Source organism: Mauremys reevesii, linkage group 19 (genome assembly GCF_016161935.1).
Source record: "Mauremys reevesii isolate NIE-2019 linkage group 19, ASM1616193v1, whole genome shotgun sequence".
Lineage (NCBI taxonomy): Eukaryota > Metazoa > Chordata > Testudines > Geoemydidae > Mauremys > Mauremys reevesii.
In genome coordinates, this window is record NC_052641.1 from 7383242 (window position 1) to 7400326 (window position 17085).

The 17085-nt window shown below is 44.9% G+C and overlaps 1 protein-coding gene across 2 annotated transcripts; it reads right to left on the minus strand.

The window, feature by feature from the left end:
• Positions 1 to 1084: 1084 nt before the first annotated feature.
• LOC120386554 (ficolin-2-like) lies at positions 1085 to 16786 on the minus strand. Of its 2 annotated transcripts, XM_039505932.1 has the most exons (11): positions 16728 to 16786; positions 15082 to 15247; positions 11396 to 11509; positions 10469 to 10522; positions 9084 to 9119; positions 8530 to 8565; positions 7854 to 7889; positions 7215 to 7342; positions 5604 to 5733; positions 2936 to 3070; positions 1085 to 1623 (listed from the first exon to the last, which is right to left on the minus strand). In XM_039505932.1, exons 2-11 carry the CDS (start codon positions 15161 to 15163, stop codon positions 1376 to 1378), a joined length of 999 nt encoding a protein of 332 aa, XP_039361866.1. In that variant the 5' UTR covers positions 15164 to 15247; positions 16728 to 16786; the 3' UTR covers positions 1085 to 1375. The 2 variants fall into 2 exon arrangements, with proteins under 2 accessions (XP_039361866.1, XP_039361867.1); XM_039505933.1 differs by lacking the exons at positions 15082 to 15247; positions 16728 to 16786 and adding an exon at positions 12362 to 12434.
• Between the last annotated feature and the right edge of the window lie 299 nt (positions 16787 to 17085).

A 17085-nucleotide genomic window follows, 5' to 3' on the forward strand; every position in this document is an offset into this window, starting at 1 on the left:
GAACTTCCGCTGAGCAGAGACAGAAGCGTGATTGGGTAACAAAATGAAACATTCTATATCCACAATAAAAAAACAAAACAAAGCAAAAGCACCACGAGGCCTGGTTGAGACTAGCACAGACTGCCCCTTACAACAACCTTTTATTAAAGTTATACTTAGATGTGCAGCTCAAAAAAACCAAAAAAAACGAGGCAAACTGAAGGTTCCTACCTCAGCTTTCACTGTCCCCCCAGGCCTGTCCTCCCCCACGCTCCACCTGGGGGCTTCAGACCAGCACGAGCGGCCCCAGAAATGTTTGAGCTGCCTTACTGTAACGTACAGTTATGAACAACATTATGGGTGGGAGTTTCAAAAGCGTCTGAATGACTGAGGGGCCTATTGCGCATTTTCAAAAGTGAATGTCAATGGGTTCTAGGCTCCTGCATACTTAAATCCCTTTAGAAAATGGGGCGTAGGTTCCTACATCACTCAGCACTTTTAACAAATGTTACCCAAAAGGTACGTCTACACTTTCATAAAAGACCTGCAGCACGGTTGGGGCTGGTCTGGATCAGCTGACTTCGGCTCACCGGGCTAAGACTTGCAGTGTAGGCACTTAGGCTTGGTCCGGAGCCTGGGCTCTGAAACCCTGCGAGGACGGAGAGTCTCAGAGCGGCTCAAGGCCACGTGCAGACTGTGGATTTTTAGCCCTGCAGCCTGAACCCCAAACCCCAGTGACTCGGGTTCTGAGACTCGGTGTCGTGGGTTTTTATTGCAGTGTAGAATGACTAAGAAGCACACATGCCACTGACTTTTAATGGAACTTGTGTTCCTAAGTCACTCAGGTCCAGATTGTTAAAGAGATTTAGGTACCTAACTCCCAGGCACCTAAATACCTGTAAGAATCTGGCCAACAAAACACCATTACCCTCCTGCAGAAGCCCTTCCGCATGACCTTTGTATAGGATTGCAGAATGGGGATGCTCATTATCTGGACAACAGAAACCTGCTTGGAAGGATATTCCTATGTCAACCCTAATTATCTGGAAACAAAGAAGTGCAGCCTCGGTTGCATTATAAAGACATGTTTTATTTAGTTCTCAAAATAATCAGCAATGCAGAGCAGACAGAGTGTGAAGGATTTCCAGTTCTCAAACCCTTTGATCCATATCTCGGTCTCTCCCCACCTTGCACTGCCACTAGATGAACCATGGAAAACCTCAGCTGGCAGGTAAGGGAGGCCAGCATGCAATAGCAAGTCAGGTGCCAGCAGAAAGTAGCAATCTTAAGGAGAGGGGGAAGAAACCCAAAATTATTGATAGAAGTAGTGGCATACAAAATAAGTTTACTCCGGTCACATGTTCACTGCTGTGTGATCGCCTGCCTTCCTGCTGGGCTAAACAGGCCTGAATTTCATTTCGGACCGTTTGTAGGAGTAGTTGTACCCTTTGCCTGCCTGCCAGTTCACACCATCTGCAAAGCTGCTATGGGTTCCCAGCCAATACATCCCATTCAGGTTGGAAGTATGGCAGCTACTGTACCACCAAGCTCCTTTGTAGGTTGTTGCACATTGGTTCGAACCAGGATCTTGCTGTCGGTCTTTAGTTGAGAACAGCATGTTGTTGTGGCCGGATAACGAATCCCCTGCGTAAAGTAAATGAAATCACTGTTTATGGCAGGTCGCAGGCAGTTTAGCTCCTCATTGGCCAAGTCTAACGTTCCTGGAGTCGTGCTGTCCATTTCCCCCTTTCGTGAGGCACTCAGAATCCCTTGAACTATAGACGGGAGTCTGAGGCTCTATTTAACTGCTTCCAGCTCGGTTCCTGATGCAGCAGGCACTGGGTTACATACCAACTCCAGCTCTTCTGAGGTGCAGGTATTCACCTGACTAGATCTCAGAATTTCTGGGTTTTCTACTCAGGTTTGTCACAAACCTCCTGGATGACCTGGGACAAGTTGCTAGAAAGTCAACGGGAGTTGGGTACGTTAAGCCTCTCTGCAAAATGGCCATCATAATATCTCTGAACTTCAGTTCCTTAACTGTAAATCATTCTTCCTTACTTGCACCCCTGTCTTGTCTATTTAGATTCCCATTTCTCTTACCATGTACAGCACCTGCTAACTGATAATACAACAATATGTGACCTCACTTAGGTCGTCTAGGTGCTATCGTGATATACCGTAAATAAACAATAACAGTACCACTTCAAAGATCAAGTTAAAAAAGTATGGATTGGATGAATGGACTATAAGGTGGATAGAAAGCTGGCTAGATTGTCAGGCTCAATGGGTAGTGATCAACGGCTTGATGTCCTGAGGCCAGTTTTGTTCAACAATTTTATCAATGATCTGGATGATGGGATTAATTCCACCCTCAGCAAGTTCACAAATGACACTACACTGCGGGGAGAGGTAGATATGCTGGAGGGTAGGGACAGGGTCCAGAGTGACCTAGACAAGTTGGAGGATTGGGCCAAAAGAAATCTGATTCAACAAGGACAAGTGCAGAATCATGCACTTAAAAAGGAAGAATCCCATGCACCGCTACAGGCTAAGCAGCAGTTCTGCAGAAAAGGACCTGGGGATTACAGTGGATGAGAAGCTGGATTTGAGTCAGCAGTGTGCCCTTGTTACCAAGAAGGCCAATGGCTGTAATATTGGGCTGTATTAGTAGGAGCACTGCCAGCAGATCGAGGGAAGTGATTATTCCCCTCTATTCGGCACTGGTGAGGCCACACCTGGAGTACTGTGTCCAGTTTTGGTCCCCCTACTACAGAAGGGATGTGGACAAATTGGAGAGTCCAGCGGAGGGCAATGAAAATGATTAGGGGGCTGGGGCACATGACTTACGAGGAGTGGCTGAGGGAACTGGGATTGTTCAGTCTGCAGAAGAGAAGAGTGAGCATTGTAGCATTTCTCTGTGCTATGAAATGTGGAGACCATGTATGGCACCTACCTGCATTACCCCCAAGGAAATCTCCAAGAATCAGCTTGTAATTTTCAGTCTCTCCTAAAATTTTGAATGACTTGTACTTGGCAAACGCATGGTTGTTATCGAAATCTGTGAGGTCAATGCGAAGTTCATTAGCTCCTAATGGAAACAAAATGGAAAGAAAGAAAGAAAAGAGCTTATCAGGTGCCAGTCACATTTTGCATCTTTAGGAGGGGTTTTTGTATGGCAGAACCCAAGAATTTGAGCCTAGTCATCCAGCACAGCTTTTCAGTTCCTTCAACTTCATCTCACCTCTAATAAAGGCAAACCAGCAGCACCCTTCCCTTCAGCTTTGACACCAAAACCTCCCGCTTTCCACTGGAGTCATTGCTCACCCATCTTGGACTGGTAGGTTGCACCTCTTATCTTAGTTACATTTACGTCTTAGAATCCTCAGTACCAGAAGAACTAGATGCAACCATAAAGAAACCCTCAAAACCGTCCCTGGTTATGCATGACTGAATGCTAGGTGCTGAGCAAGAAGATATTTGAAATCGGTTTCATTAGCCCCTACTTGCAGCGCAGTGATGACTTTTTAAGGTGAGTTGCTAATGTGTTGAAAACCTGATTGATCAACTGGTTGGGGGAGGGACAGAGAAGGGCTCTGGGCAGCTGGAAAGAGAGTTCTCAGGAGGCTCAGATTTTGCAAAACAAAGCTTCTCTACATTTCCTGCATTATTTTTAGAGTTCTTGTTTGCCAGAATAAGAACAATCAGCAGTCTCTGGGTCATGCTCTTCCTTAACTTGAGACCAACAATCAACACCCAAACAAGAGGGGCATAAGCAGAATAGCTCTTATGCCTCTAGCGCTGTGGTTCTCAAACTTGTGTACTGGTGACCCATTCCACATAGCAAACCACTGAGTGCGACCCCCCCGCCGCTTATAAATTGAAAATACTTTTTTATATATTTAATACCATTATAAATGCTGAAGGCAAAGCGGGGTTTGGGGTGGAGGCTGACAGCTCACAACCCCCCATTTAATGACCTCATGACCCCCTGAGGGGTCCCAATCCCCAGTTTGAGAACCCCTGTTCTATGTTCTGGAGTCTGGTCAACCAGTCCATCCGTGTGTCATAACTAGAAGATAGGAATTTCTGGCAAGGAATATTTACCATTTGATTCATCACTATTTGCCGGGACTTGACTAGAGCCACCAGAGCTACGGTGTTAGCTGGTCCAATGAGATTCCACAAAAGAACCTTTTTTGTAACATGCATGTCCTCTATTACCAGCATTTAACATTTTGTACTCTTGTGCAGAATTAATACTGCACCTTAACAATTATGGGATGGAAGCTGCTCTAGCACCATGCCCCATATTTGCCATAGTAATATTATGATATGATTATGGCATACTTATGATGCATTTTGTACAAAATGGATCATGTAAGATGTCATTGCAAAAAGTTATGATTTGCGGAATATGATTATCCTATTTGTATGTATGTATCATTTTTGTATCTAAAGTTATGAATATTGACTATGTATCTGTGTTTCAAATGTCGTTACACCAACGAGGCAAAATGCTTCCAGCATAGACAGCCGGTTGGGAAGGGCCTATTCAAGATAATTGGCCATTAGGAAAAACAGTAGGCCTTAGGAGAAGCTCATCCGCCACCCAGTGAGCCTTCCTGAGAATGCTCCACACAGCCTGTAAGTAATGGCAGCTATGACTCTGCAAGGGCATGTGACCAGACCACATGACTCTGGGCTCCATTTTGGGTACCTGTATTTTTCCATAAACTGGGCTAGGAAGTGTTTTTCGAACAAAGGGTTCCCACCATATGCTAAAGCTATATAAGGCCGGGAGTGACATCATCGGTTGTTCTTCACTCCCCCACAACTGAACACCTGAGAGAAGCTCTGAAAGAAAAGGACTTGAAATGGGGGTGGGGATCCCAACCTGCAAAGTAAGTGCAGGTTGTGCCTTGAGAATCTGTGAGCCTGCTTGTATCATCAGTCAAGGTGAGAGATTGTTAATTCAAAGCCTACCCTTTCTAGTTAAGCTTAGTTTGCATTTTTGTTTATTTACTAGGTAATCTGCTTTGATCAGTTTGCTATCACTTACAATTAGTTAAAATCTATCTTTTTGTAGTTCATAAACTTGTTTTATATTTTGACCTAAACCAGTGTGCCTTTAAGTGAAGTCTCTGGGGAAAAATCTCAGCTTGGTTACCACAAGTTTGCATATTCCTCTCCACATTGAGGGAGAGGAGAACCGAGTAATAAATTCATACCAGTCGGGTTTTTGACTGGGGCAGGACAGTACAGATCTGGGGTCCGAAGCTGGGGATAATTTTGGCTGCAGCCCCTCTATTGTTGGTTCATGTGGTGGCTGGCCAAAGCCTGCATGTAACTGCAGCTGGGTGTGTCCCTGCCTGTGCCAATGCTGGGGGGAGTGTAGGACTGGGAGCGATCTACGGCCTGGCACAGCAGCACAGTGCTGAGAGGGAGACTAGGCTGGTGAGTCAGAAACACACAACAAGGAAAGTCAGTAGCTGACATACGGCTGGACTGTTCTTTTCCTTATCAGAGAGCCTAGTTAAAGTTACAAAGAGAACGCTCTACAATCAAGTATAGAGAGAGAACTTGGTGGGGAAAAGTGCACACGATGCACGTTATTTAATTACCAAAAGAGGTTAGTAGGTGAATATTGTCATTTCCCAACCAGAATTCTGTCAGGCGGCTGCCAAAACCTCTCTTGTATGAATTCCAGTCACGGAAAAAGTCCACGGATCCATCTGCCCTCTTCTGGAAAACCTGCAGGGAAATGAAAGGGATGCTGGTCAGTTTCTGTCCTGAACAAAGCAAGGGCACACAGCAGAATTTTAAAGCATCAGCAATCACTGTTAAACTAGTCAAATTCTACTCTGCCTCGCAGGATATCAATGAGAGCTCAGATTGGTATTTAATTACTGGTACTTATTTTCATCTGTTTTGAGAATTGACAAAGGGGATAGATGCTGTAATAGATTCATAAGTTCTAAGGTCAAGAAGGTGTCCTCATACACAGGCCATAGAAACTCACCCGGTACTTTCTGCATCGAGCCCACCAATAGAAGTCTAAAGCAATGAACAAATACAATTTCACCTCTTACATGCTGGAAAGCTAAGGAATAATATAATTGGAGATATACCTATCTCCTAGAACTGGAAGGGACCTTGAAAGGTCATTGAGTCCAGCCCCCTGTCTTCACTAGCAGGACCAAGTACTGATTTTTGCCCCAGATCCCTAAGTGGCCACCTCAAGGATTGAACTCACAACCCTGAATTTAACAGGCCAATGCTCAAACCACTGAGCTATCCCTTAAGTAAGTGTTAGAAGATAGCAGCTGTGGACAAAAATTACCAATAAGGATCTTGTCTACAGCCATCTTCCAGTTATGCAAGTGAAACTTTCTGAGCACCTGGTGCCTTAACACCAAAAAGGGAAATCCTCTCATGGCTGTGTTAATAGGTTTAACAGGGAAATTGGAAATTAAAAGAAAAAAATGATATTAAAAGCTAGTCAAAAAATGCAGTTCCATTGAATTGAAATGCTTCATAAAATTGTATTGAATTCCTCAACCTTTTATAACTATTTATTATAATATAAACAAAAGTCAACATCAAAATGACACATTTGTACTGATATCTAAATCAAACATTTTTGATTGATCCAAAACAAAACAACAACAACAACAAAAGAATATTCCTCTGGAGAATTTTAAAATTTTCAGGTTAAATTCTGATTTGTAAATATTCCAAATTCTGAAATCTTACTGAAACAGAATTCCTCTGCATTGCACATATTTTTCCTCCTCTTTCAACCCCATTTAGCACAATGGGCTATGGGCTTTTCCTTTATAGTACTATAGGGATTGGATACAAAGGTAACCAGAACCTGTAAGACCTCACTCCCTTAACCCCATCAGCTCTTTGCTTTTTTCCTCATCTTGTGCACCTCCTCTTCCCCCAAATGCTAATGGAACAGATTTAAACCAGCTCCCAGCTCAGCCTCAGTTTTATCTTAAACACACTGACAAGTTGGGAAATTTCTGTTTGAAGTCCTGCTCCTAGCGAACATGTATCACTGGGACAGTGCAAAGAAATAGATTTCATTTTCAACAAGGGTTACGAATGCCTTCACACGGTTGATGTCCTTTCTAGGAACTGACTTGTTTGAGCAAACCCTTGGCCCCATTCCACTCCCTGTGGGATCCAGCAATGATTTGCATTGGCTTTGATTTATTCTCACTTACTATCCATCCACCTCCATCTGTGTCCATGTCACACAGCACAGTCATGGCATTACAGTCATGCGGGTAGATGGTGTACCAGCCACTCATGATCTTCCCTTTGGCTAACAGCTCCTTGCAGTTCTTCGCTCCTGGAGAGGATGGTAATTTAATGTCATAAATAAATGTTGCTGGAACGGATAAGTTCACAAGCAGCATTGATCCCTTTTCAAGGAACTAGGAATTTCAAATAGTTGTATTTAGAGTTTCCAAACCATGGAGTGCTGGATTTCTGTTTAACCAGCTTCCTAAGTCCTGACTCCTGGCTGAAAAGACAGCAGCAAAACGGTGCATTCCCGATTAAACTGACTCCTTCAGACTTTATATGGTAATATACACAAGGAAGCACAGTGGGTTTTAGTCACTAGCCCATTTTACAGGATTACCTGCTTGTATTACAGTCAGTAGGGTTTCTGGTATAACTGAACCTTAAGTCAATAATGCTAACATAGCAGAAACAGGGGTCAATTCCACTAGTTGCTACAGAAGTCAGAATGAATTGCAAGCTCCTTCGACTGTGTCTTTATACTGTGAGCTGAGCTCCAGGTCCCTTGAATGGGATGAGTTGACAGCTCATGTAATGTGATTCTAGGAAACACTCACCTGTCTTACAGTTTACATCCTCCAGCTCCTTCTCGGCTGTTCAGGAAGAAAAACACAAGGGAGGGGGATTGAAACCAGAAAAAGAATAACATTTTCCTAAACTGCTGCTCAGGCCACAAGGCATGTATGTATCATGAGTTAAGAGACAGTAAAGCATCTTAGCGCATCTCTGACTCCAGCTACCAATATGTGGAGACAAGTCCTTCCCTAGACAAAGATCAGTGTCCTACATTCTCTCCAACCACAGATTTTACTTCCCACAACCCCATCCATAAAAATAACATCCACTTACACCTTACTTAACATTCTTCACAAGCTGGGAAACATTCAGGCAATTGCAGGGTGTGAAATAAATTTTATCCCTTTAGTTCCTTCTACACCAAAGACGTACAATTTCACACATTGGCTGTGATGTGAGCCTCCCCAAACTTTCAAGGGAGATCAGTTCTGGATCCAAAAGCAGATGCACATGTGACAGTCCATGCTCATCGCTAATTTAGAGGTCAAGGGTTTTTTCACAGTTTGGATAGCTCCTCAGCTCCAGGGATATTAACAAATTCAGTATTGTGTGCCAACAAATTGCACTCTGAAAGTTTCCTGTGAGGGTCAAGTGTACTGCTTTTCAAATGAAATCAAATTATACTCTTGCCATAAAAGAAATTGTAGATGTTCTTACTTATAGTTCCAGGTACTCCAATGTCTCCTTTATCTCCTAAAAACACCCAAAAACACACAGGAACAAATCATTACACAGCCAAGAGACAGCATCCTGATCTGAGTGCTCATCCCAGCATTTGTTATTAATTCCATGTTGGTGTAAAACCCAAGTTCCCCCGACATCACCCCAGGGAAAAAAGTATTAACCCTTCCAGAGTTTGATAAGTGTGACACAGAGGAGAGAGGGCCAAATTCTTTTTCACATCAGTGCCACCCCACTGACTTCTTCCGAGTTGAATGGGTACAAATGAGAGGGTAATTTGAGAAAATACTGTGTATGTGGGGGTGGCGTTTTTTAATTTCTGAGGTGAAGGCTGGAATTTCCAAAGGAGACCGAAAAAGTTAAGTGCCCAACTCTCATTGACTCTGGGATGCATTGGGTGCCAAGCTCTTTTGGAAAACTCTTAGCATGTCACAACTGCAGTCCCTACTGACTCAGTCTCTATCACTCTGAGTAACACCTAAAAGGCAGGCATAGAGCTCAACAAGCCAAAATTGTTGGAGGTGTCTTACCTTTCAGACCAGGAACACCAGTGTCACCCTTCGCTCCTGGTGGAAAACGGAAAGAATGAACAGAGACGTAGGAATCTCAACAAGAGCTCACAACTGGAGTTCTATTGGGATAAGAGCTGAGTGAATACTGAAAATACAGATCTGTGAATTTGTTTGTGAAAAAATGGCCCAAAATGTAATTAGTGTCCATTCAATGGAGTCCGACTATTTGCTGTTCGTGAATATTTAGACCATTGCTAGTATCAATTAAACTACTTACTTGTCCTGCAGACTGCATGAATTCATACCGGAAGTTCTTCAGTCGTCACTCTCATATTAAAAGGTTTCAGTCAACTATTCAGGGAGTGGAAACTATATCCCGTGACTCCACACCACAAATGACCAATGCCTGTAGCAACCATTTCACAAAACAGCCAGTGGCTGAGAATACTCTGGTGAACACCAGGGCAGGGCCATCCTTAGGCATACGCAGCATACACAGCTGCTTAGGGCACCATGAAGAGTTTGGACACCAAATTATCCCAAATTTCATGGTGCCCTAGGCAGCTGCGTGCTGCATACACAGCAGCACTGGCCCCGGCGACCAGCTCTATCCCTCGGCCGGCCCCCCCACAAGGGGCAGGACCATTCCTAGGGGCGTGTGGGGCCCCGGACAACTCCCTCCGCCCTGCCTCTTGCTCAGCCCCCCTGCTCCACCCCCAGCTCACCCCCATTCCACCTCTTCCCCCAGTGACCCTGCACTCACTGCCAGCGGCAGGAAGTGGAGCAACCCGGCCCCAGCCCACTCTACTTCCCAGCCGCGGTGCTCCGCTTCCCGCCGCCAGTGAGTGCAGGGAAAGGATCACCCCCCACGCTCACCAGCGGTGGGAAGCGGGGAGACGCAGCTGCAGCCATGTTGCTCGGGTTGAGGAAAGGACTGCCCCCCACTCTCACTGCCCACTGCCGGTGAGTGGAGTGAGGGGAGATCCCTTCCCCCAGGCTCCGTCCCCTGAGTGACATGGCTGGGGCTGGGGCGAGGGAAGCGGACCGGACTGCTCATGGCCCCCCGCTAATCCCCCAGGTCACTCTGGGCCTCTGGGGCCCCGAAAAGTGGCCCCCCACAGCTCCTGTGTCCCAGACCCTGGGGCCCCACACAGCCCCCTCATGGGGGACTACATAGGGCACCCAAATGGCTAGGGACAGCCCTGCACCAGGGATAACGGATACATTCTTGGCAATCAGGAACAGTTCATGAGTGAGGCCTACATTTGATTCAGTTCATGCTCTAAATTGACAGAGAGATAGGGGGAGAGGGATTGTTAAATGTTTCATAAAAGGAAAATTCAAACATTACAAATTATTTGATGGCAGTTAAACAAATTTACTTAGTCTTTTTATTACTTTACCTTTCTCCCCAGCTGGTCCCATCTTCCCAGGGCTCCCCTGAGTTCCCTTTTCTCCTACAAACACAGAGAATGAATTTAAACATTTTATATATATTCAAACACAAAAGAAATTAGAACAGACCTGAGCTCCCAATTCTACCCTTCCTGGCTTAATCCTCAGGTAATGTAAAAGGACACTGAAGTGAACGGAGCCAAGCCAGTGTGGTTGAAAAGGTGAACAAGATGTTGGGATACATGGAGAATGAGATCATGAATAATACAAAAAATATTATAATGTCTTTATATAAATCAGTGGTTCAGCCTTATCTGAAATACTGTGTATTGTACTGGTGACCATATCTAAAAAGAGATATTGTATAAGTACAGGAGATTCAGAAGAGCAATGAAAATGATCACCGAGATGAAGAACGTTCATATGAAGAGAGTCTGGAAAGACTGGAGTGTTTACCCTAGAGAGGAGATGAATAAGAGGGGACATGATAAAAGCATATAAAGCAATTAATGGTCAATAGAAGGTATATTGGGAATGTGTGTTCTCCTTGTCTCGTAACAGAGAAACTTTTAATAAAATTTAAAAGGTGGCAAATGTAAAGCCAATAAAAGGAAATCCTTTTGTATGGATAGCTCAGTGGTTTGAGCATTGGCCTGCTAAACCTAAGGTTATGAGTTCAATCCTTGAGGGGGGCATTTAGGGATCTAGGGCAAAAATCTGTCTGGAGATTGGTCCTGCTTTGAGCAGCGGGTTGGACTAGATACCTCCTGAGGTCCCTTCCAACCCTGATAGTCTATGATTCTATGTTATCGCTAAAAGACCATATAAATTACATGCAAAATTTTAATCAGCAACACTATGGTTATTTATTGAGTAATTCATGTTTGTGCCTGCACCATCCAAAACCGATTCTCCCTCAGTGCTGAGGAACGTACCTCTCATTCCTTCAGCTCCGGGTTCTCCTTTGGGACCTATGGCACCAGGAACTCCAGGGCATCCTTGCAGAATAGCGAGCCTCTCGTTACCACTGAGACCCACCAATTTCACTTCTGGAGACATAAAATAATCTTTATCAGAGACACAGGATGTGGGATGTTCTGCAAATTGTGAATTCCAGGTGGAAGCACGATACGCACGTGAGATCTAACAGAGCCCTATGCTTGACTAGAAAGGCAAATACAACCAAGCAATGTAGGTGCCCAGGCTTACTCGAGAGATTCTACAAGCATAAGTAGGAGGAACAAGCCCCTTGATCTTCTGAACCCAACCCCAGAGTGCCTCTCTGTGGCTCCCACTGGGGAGGGTTGCAGAAGAATCTCCTTTGGATCTTGGGGGAAGCTAGAGTCAGGGCTGGTCTACACTAGGAGCGGGGATCGATCTAAGATATGCAACTTCAGCTACGTAACGGTTCCCCATGTCGACTCCACTACCGCCGTTCGCGTTGGTGGAGTTCCGGAGTCGACGGGAGCGTGTTCGGGGATCGATATATCGCGTCTAGATGAGACGCGATATATCGATCCCCAAGAAATCGATTGCTACCTGCCGATACGGCCAGTAGTGAAGATGTACCCTCAGAGTGGAAAGCCTCTGCCCCAAACTCCCCCTCTAGCTGTGGGTTTTCTGGCCTGTCACTCTATGGTTCAAACTCTCCTGTTCTCTCAGTCCATATTTCCTCTTGCTCGCAGACTGAAATTTCAAGAGCTTCTATAGTCCAGACTGCATTGAGATTTGCATTTAGAGCAGAGATTAAACCTCCTTCTTACATATGTGTCATGTAATTCATCATCCTCAAATTTACATCACTAATTCTGAGCACAGAATGGAGCTTCTGAGAAGTCCATTAGTTTGAGATATAATTATTTAAAAGTTGTCCATTAGAAAAAGAAGTTTAAAAAACAAACCCTTTGGTCCCTCTAGTAAAGACGATGAAGGGGACATGGGGGTGTTATCTTCATGACACCTGCATGAAGTAAAGATGATTTCATCCATGATTTCAGAGATGATATTACATTTAAACATGGCAAATCTTTAACACAGTACAGGCAGTCCTCGGACTTACGACACAATTGGTTCCTGAAAATTGCGTCATAAAGCGAAACATCATAACTCAGAACCGCAATCCACTCCATTGTGGGACCAAGCTTCATAAAGTCTAAACCGATTGTTCTAAGTCAAATCAGGATGTAAATTCAGAAATTTCACAAGTGCCGTTCATCATAAAGTCGAGGACTGGCCTGAACAGTACATGACCATGACAGTCCTTCAATGTGTGAACAGTAGGTTTCAAAACAAGGCTGCTGGAAAGAAAGGGGCAAAGGATCAGATCTTCAGCTGGTATAAACTGGCAAATTGACTTCAGGGGAGTTTTGCCAATTTACACCGATTCATCTAGCTGAAACATTGATGTATTGAGAGCTGTGTTAAAATTACAAGCTGTCACTTAAAATTCTAAGGGGTTCTAACTCTGTGTATGCCATGAACACAGCAACTGTAGGCTGATATAACAGCAGGGTTAGGGTTAGAAAAAGAATCAGAAACATTTTATAAAACCACATTGTGAGAAAGTTACAGTTACTAACCCATACAAGACAGTCCTATGCAAATACGGAGAACAGGGAAATGAACAATAAAGACATCAGCAACTTCCTCCAAGCAGATATTGCCAACATTACAACACATAGGAAATGTGATGTGTGAGAAGCATGTTTTGAGCCTAGGATTCTGCTTGGAAATTGTTCACTGGTGGCTTTACTGTTCATTTCCCTGTTTTCAATGTCTGCGTAGGTAATGTAACTTACAGGTTAGTATCTCTACCCTTTAACTGTAGCTTTTAGTTGTTACATACTGAAAGCCATTTGTGAAGTTGATCTAGGAACGAGGTTTATACAAGAATGTGTATTAAGAGTGGTGATTTAACTATATGTAACATGTTAGAAAATTCCAAGTCTTGAACACTTTAAAGTACTTTCTGAACTGAAAGTCTGTGGAAGAATAGAATGGAATGAAGATTAACAACCGCGCCTCTGTGGTTTATAGCAACCTGAACCTGCGATAAAAACTATCCACCACCAAATAGTTCAATAAAGCAAGTCTGTATGGAAGAAGAAAGGGAAAAAAACAGCTTTCCCAGCTACTTCTATCCAAGTGCACAGAGTAACAGAGCCTGTAACCAAACAGTATCTTTTGGTGCATCCTTTGTACTAAGGTGCCATTTATAAATGTTGAAGAGCTGTTATAAGCACATTAGAAACACAAGTAGCATGTGTTATAGATGCTTCTAAACACATCAGTAGATGTTATAGATGGTTTTATTCAAAGGTTTGTTATAGCAAATAATCATTCATATTATTGATTATTATAAGCCAGTGGTCCCCAACTTTTTTCGTCTGGCGGGCACCAGAAGAAGGGCCGTGGCGGCAGTCGAGCATCTGCCTAAATGCCGCCGAAATTCGGCGGCATTTCGGTGGTGGCGCCTCTGCATGACAGCATTTTGGCAGCATTTTGGCAGATACTCGTCCGCCGGTCAGTATGCGGGCGCCACGTTGGGGACCCCTGTTATAAGCCATGGTAAGCATCCCATTGACTTAATGGACTCTAGAACAATCTGTAACCATAGACAAGCCACGTATTAAAACGTGTTAATCATTTATTAATTGTTTAATAATGGAACCTTCATCTAAAAGGGGACTGTTTTGTACGTGCATTAGTACAGCTGCATTTTCCCCCTTATTCTACATTCCACATCAGTTGCAAGATTCTGGGTAATACCTCCCTGGGGCAAGGGATGAGGAAACAGTGTTGTGTAGCCCATACATTGGCTTTGTGGGGGCTGGCACATAAGCAAGTGTTTGATTTCATGAGGATTATTAATCAGCCAGAATTGGAGCCACTGGGGATGATATTTGAGAGGCTCTTGTTTTGAGAAGGGGAGTCTTAGTAACCGGGAATTTTACAGCCTTGGCTCCCTCATCCCCACATCCTCAGGTCTGCCACAGCCCGGAGAAGAGTCCAATACTAATGGGGAGAAGCTGGAAACTATGAACTGAGTTTGATGTGTCCAGTTCCTCCCCATTCAGAGCTCTGCTGTAGCATGTGTGTTCCCCGTTCCTCCTCAGAAATCAGCGGAAAGTCCTCTCTATGTGCTCCATAGAGATAGGGCCCCTGGCTCTGGGGTAATGAGGGAATGGAACTAAGGGGGCAGATGGTCCCTGCAACATGCTCCATTTGGGACCCAAGGAATTTCCCATCAACACTCTACAGCATCCCCTTCCCAGAGAGGAACAGTAAGGGGTAGGCATGGTGGGGTGGCCATTCAGAGAGCCATGCTGCAGAGGAGCATGGAGGAGCTTCCTTTCTCCACAGTTCTCTGGGGTTTGGAGGCTGGGATCCTGCCCCCCCCCACACACACACACACACAAATTCCTCTCTCCTATGGGGAGTATTTCTTGGAAACCCCATGAGATGAACTGTGCCAGACTCCTTGGCCTGGTGTCCCCTTCCTGTGACCTCACTGCAGGCGAGTCTACAGTGGTGCTTCGCCATCAGGAGTGGACAGTAACTACTGCAAAGTAGCTAGTCAGACCCATGTTGTTAAAAGGTAACAGCTTTGTTCCTCACTCACCTGGGCAGGTGTCCTGAGCCTGACAAACCACAGCTGCTAGACAGAGTAAGGCGAGGAGGGTTTGCTGGGCAGCTCTCCCCATGGCTGGTGCTGGTCTCTGCAACGGCAGCTCCACTCGTCTCCTCACTGCCCTCTCCTCTGCTTTAGCATTTCAGAGCCTGAGAGACTTTTCCAGGCAATACAAATAATAATATTAAGCTCCACCCCTGACTGCTCAGTCTCCTCAGCCAGTCTCCAAAGTCCTGTTTTTTTCCCTGCTGGGATCATTGTACAGGAAGTGTTGCCACCTGGATGCAGGGAAATCCTCAAAAGGGTTAACACTTTTTTTTTTTAAATATAAAACCTCCTGCGGTCTTCTGGTTCCATTCTTCTGGTTGCCCTTTGGAGAGCCGGGGGATTTACACTGAACGTAGAGCTGTCGGGTGGGAGGGTTATTAGGAGCTTAATTCCAAAATATTGAGGAACTAACCCACAACTAAGGAACTAAATACACCTCAGGCAAGTCACTTTCACGCAGCAGGTCCTGTATAAGTGGTTACCACATTCAAATCTCTTGCCCTTTATAAAGCAGCAGCAATGTCCATCCATGCTCTGGGTATTTGCATAATTTCAGTCATACACATACACATTTGTATTCTGCTCTGTTCAGGTTCTTCTATCAGGCCCGTCACCTTGGTGTGTGAGCACCTTCCAGAGAGGCATTAAGCCTCATGATGTTTGGATTCTTCCTAATGGACTGTCCCACCTGCTTTAGGATCCAAGCCCTGGATCAGGCCCTGAATAAATACCCACCAACAGAACAACAACCCCCTTCCTGTGGCAGGTGTCTAAAAAAAAAATGTTTGGACTATTAGCACCCCCTGGCTCTGAAGGACCACATCTTGCGGGTATCCAGATACGTAGTGCACCAAGGCAGACAGTAACCAGACAAGGTGTTTTTCATCCAGTTTTTGTCAGTTTTGCTCATCAAGGAATCCTGCTTGGGGGTGGCATAGTTGTAATATCCTGGTCAGGTTAGAGAAGCATTTAGAAACCCACCCTGTGAAGTCTAGTTCATCTGAGTAGTTAAATTGAAATTAAAGGGATGAGTCACATGAGTGAGGGTTTGCAGGACTGGGCAGCGGGAGATTCCCTAGTATGCCTGTATCTACCACCTGAGCAGAGTATAGACAGAATAAGAGGTGGGGCAGCACTCTGAGCCAGCCCTCAACCTTGACAAGAGCCACGCTTCATATGGACACCAATAAAGGTGCCTGCTGTGATGTATCCATTTTGGTCCTTCCATTTCTCCCCCTGGTTCCATATAGATTGGAGCCCTCTTCCTTGAGACCAATGCACAGCCTGCCATCCATCTCTCTGCTGTCAGAACTGCCGTCTTCCACTAACTCCACTGTCTCTACCTCCTACCATTTCCATTCCTGCACCTTCTCAGCCTCAGGCTCCATGGCCAAAGGGAACTCCATAAAGAGGGAAGTTTACACTGTTTCCTCCACACCAGTCCCACCTGACTCCTGGAACCCCAGTTTGTTGCCTCTGCCATGTGCTCAGTCTTCACTGGTCCAAGAACAGGTGTCCTGAGGTTTCTTTGGAACCCGGGTCTCTCCTGTAGCAGGTTGACATGACCCCCATCCCTTCAATGTTCTTACCTTATCTGGCTCTGCTCCCTCAGGGCCGATTGCACCAGTGTTATTGGTGTGGATTGAGTTTTCAGGGAGGTTTGCTTTATTGTTAATAACCTTAAGAGTCTTATAACGGCAGTAAGAGCACTGGCTACTACCCAAGTTCCTTCCCTTCCACTTAACGCTAGAAGGCAAAAATAGATTTAGTAGGACAGAGAGAGAGGGAGGCACTGAGGGACTCATAAATATTAATCTGCCTAGTTTACGAAAGGAAGCCTCTCTGTGTTCACAACAGCTGGAGGAAGGGTATGGGTGGACCGAATACCTGCTGGAATATGATTGCGCTGTTTACCCCCAGGGCAATATAGAACAATGAAACATTGTG

Excerpts from the sequence above, each read along its gene's own strand:
- LOC120386554 (XM_039505932.1), bottom strand. The coding sequence starts at position 15,163 with ATGGGGAGAGCTGCCCAGCAAACCCTCCTCGCCTTACTCTGTCTAGCA. Across the intron at positions 7,343-7,853 it reads GGATGTAAACTGTAAGACAG|GAGCGAAGAACTGCAAGGAG; the intron begins GTGAGTGTTTCC and ends CATCCTCTCCAG. Across the intron at positions 3,071-5,603 it reads TCACCTACTAACCTCTTTTG|GAGCTAATGAACTTCGCATT; the intron begins GTAATTAAATAA and ends TGTTTCCATTAG.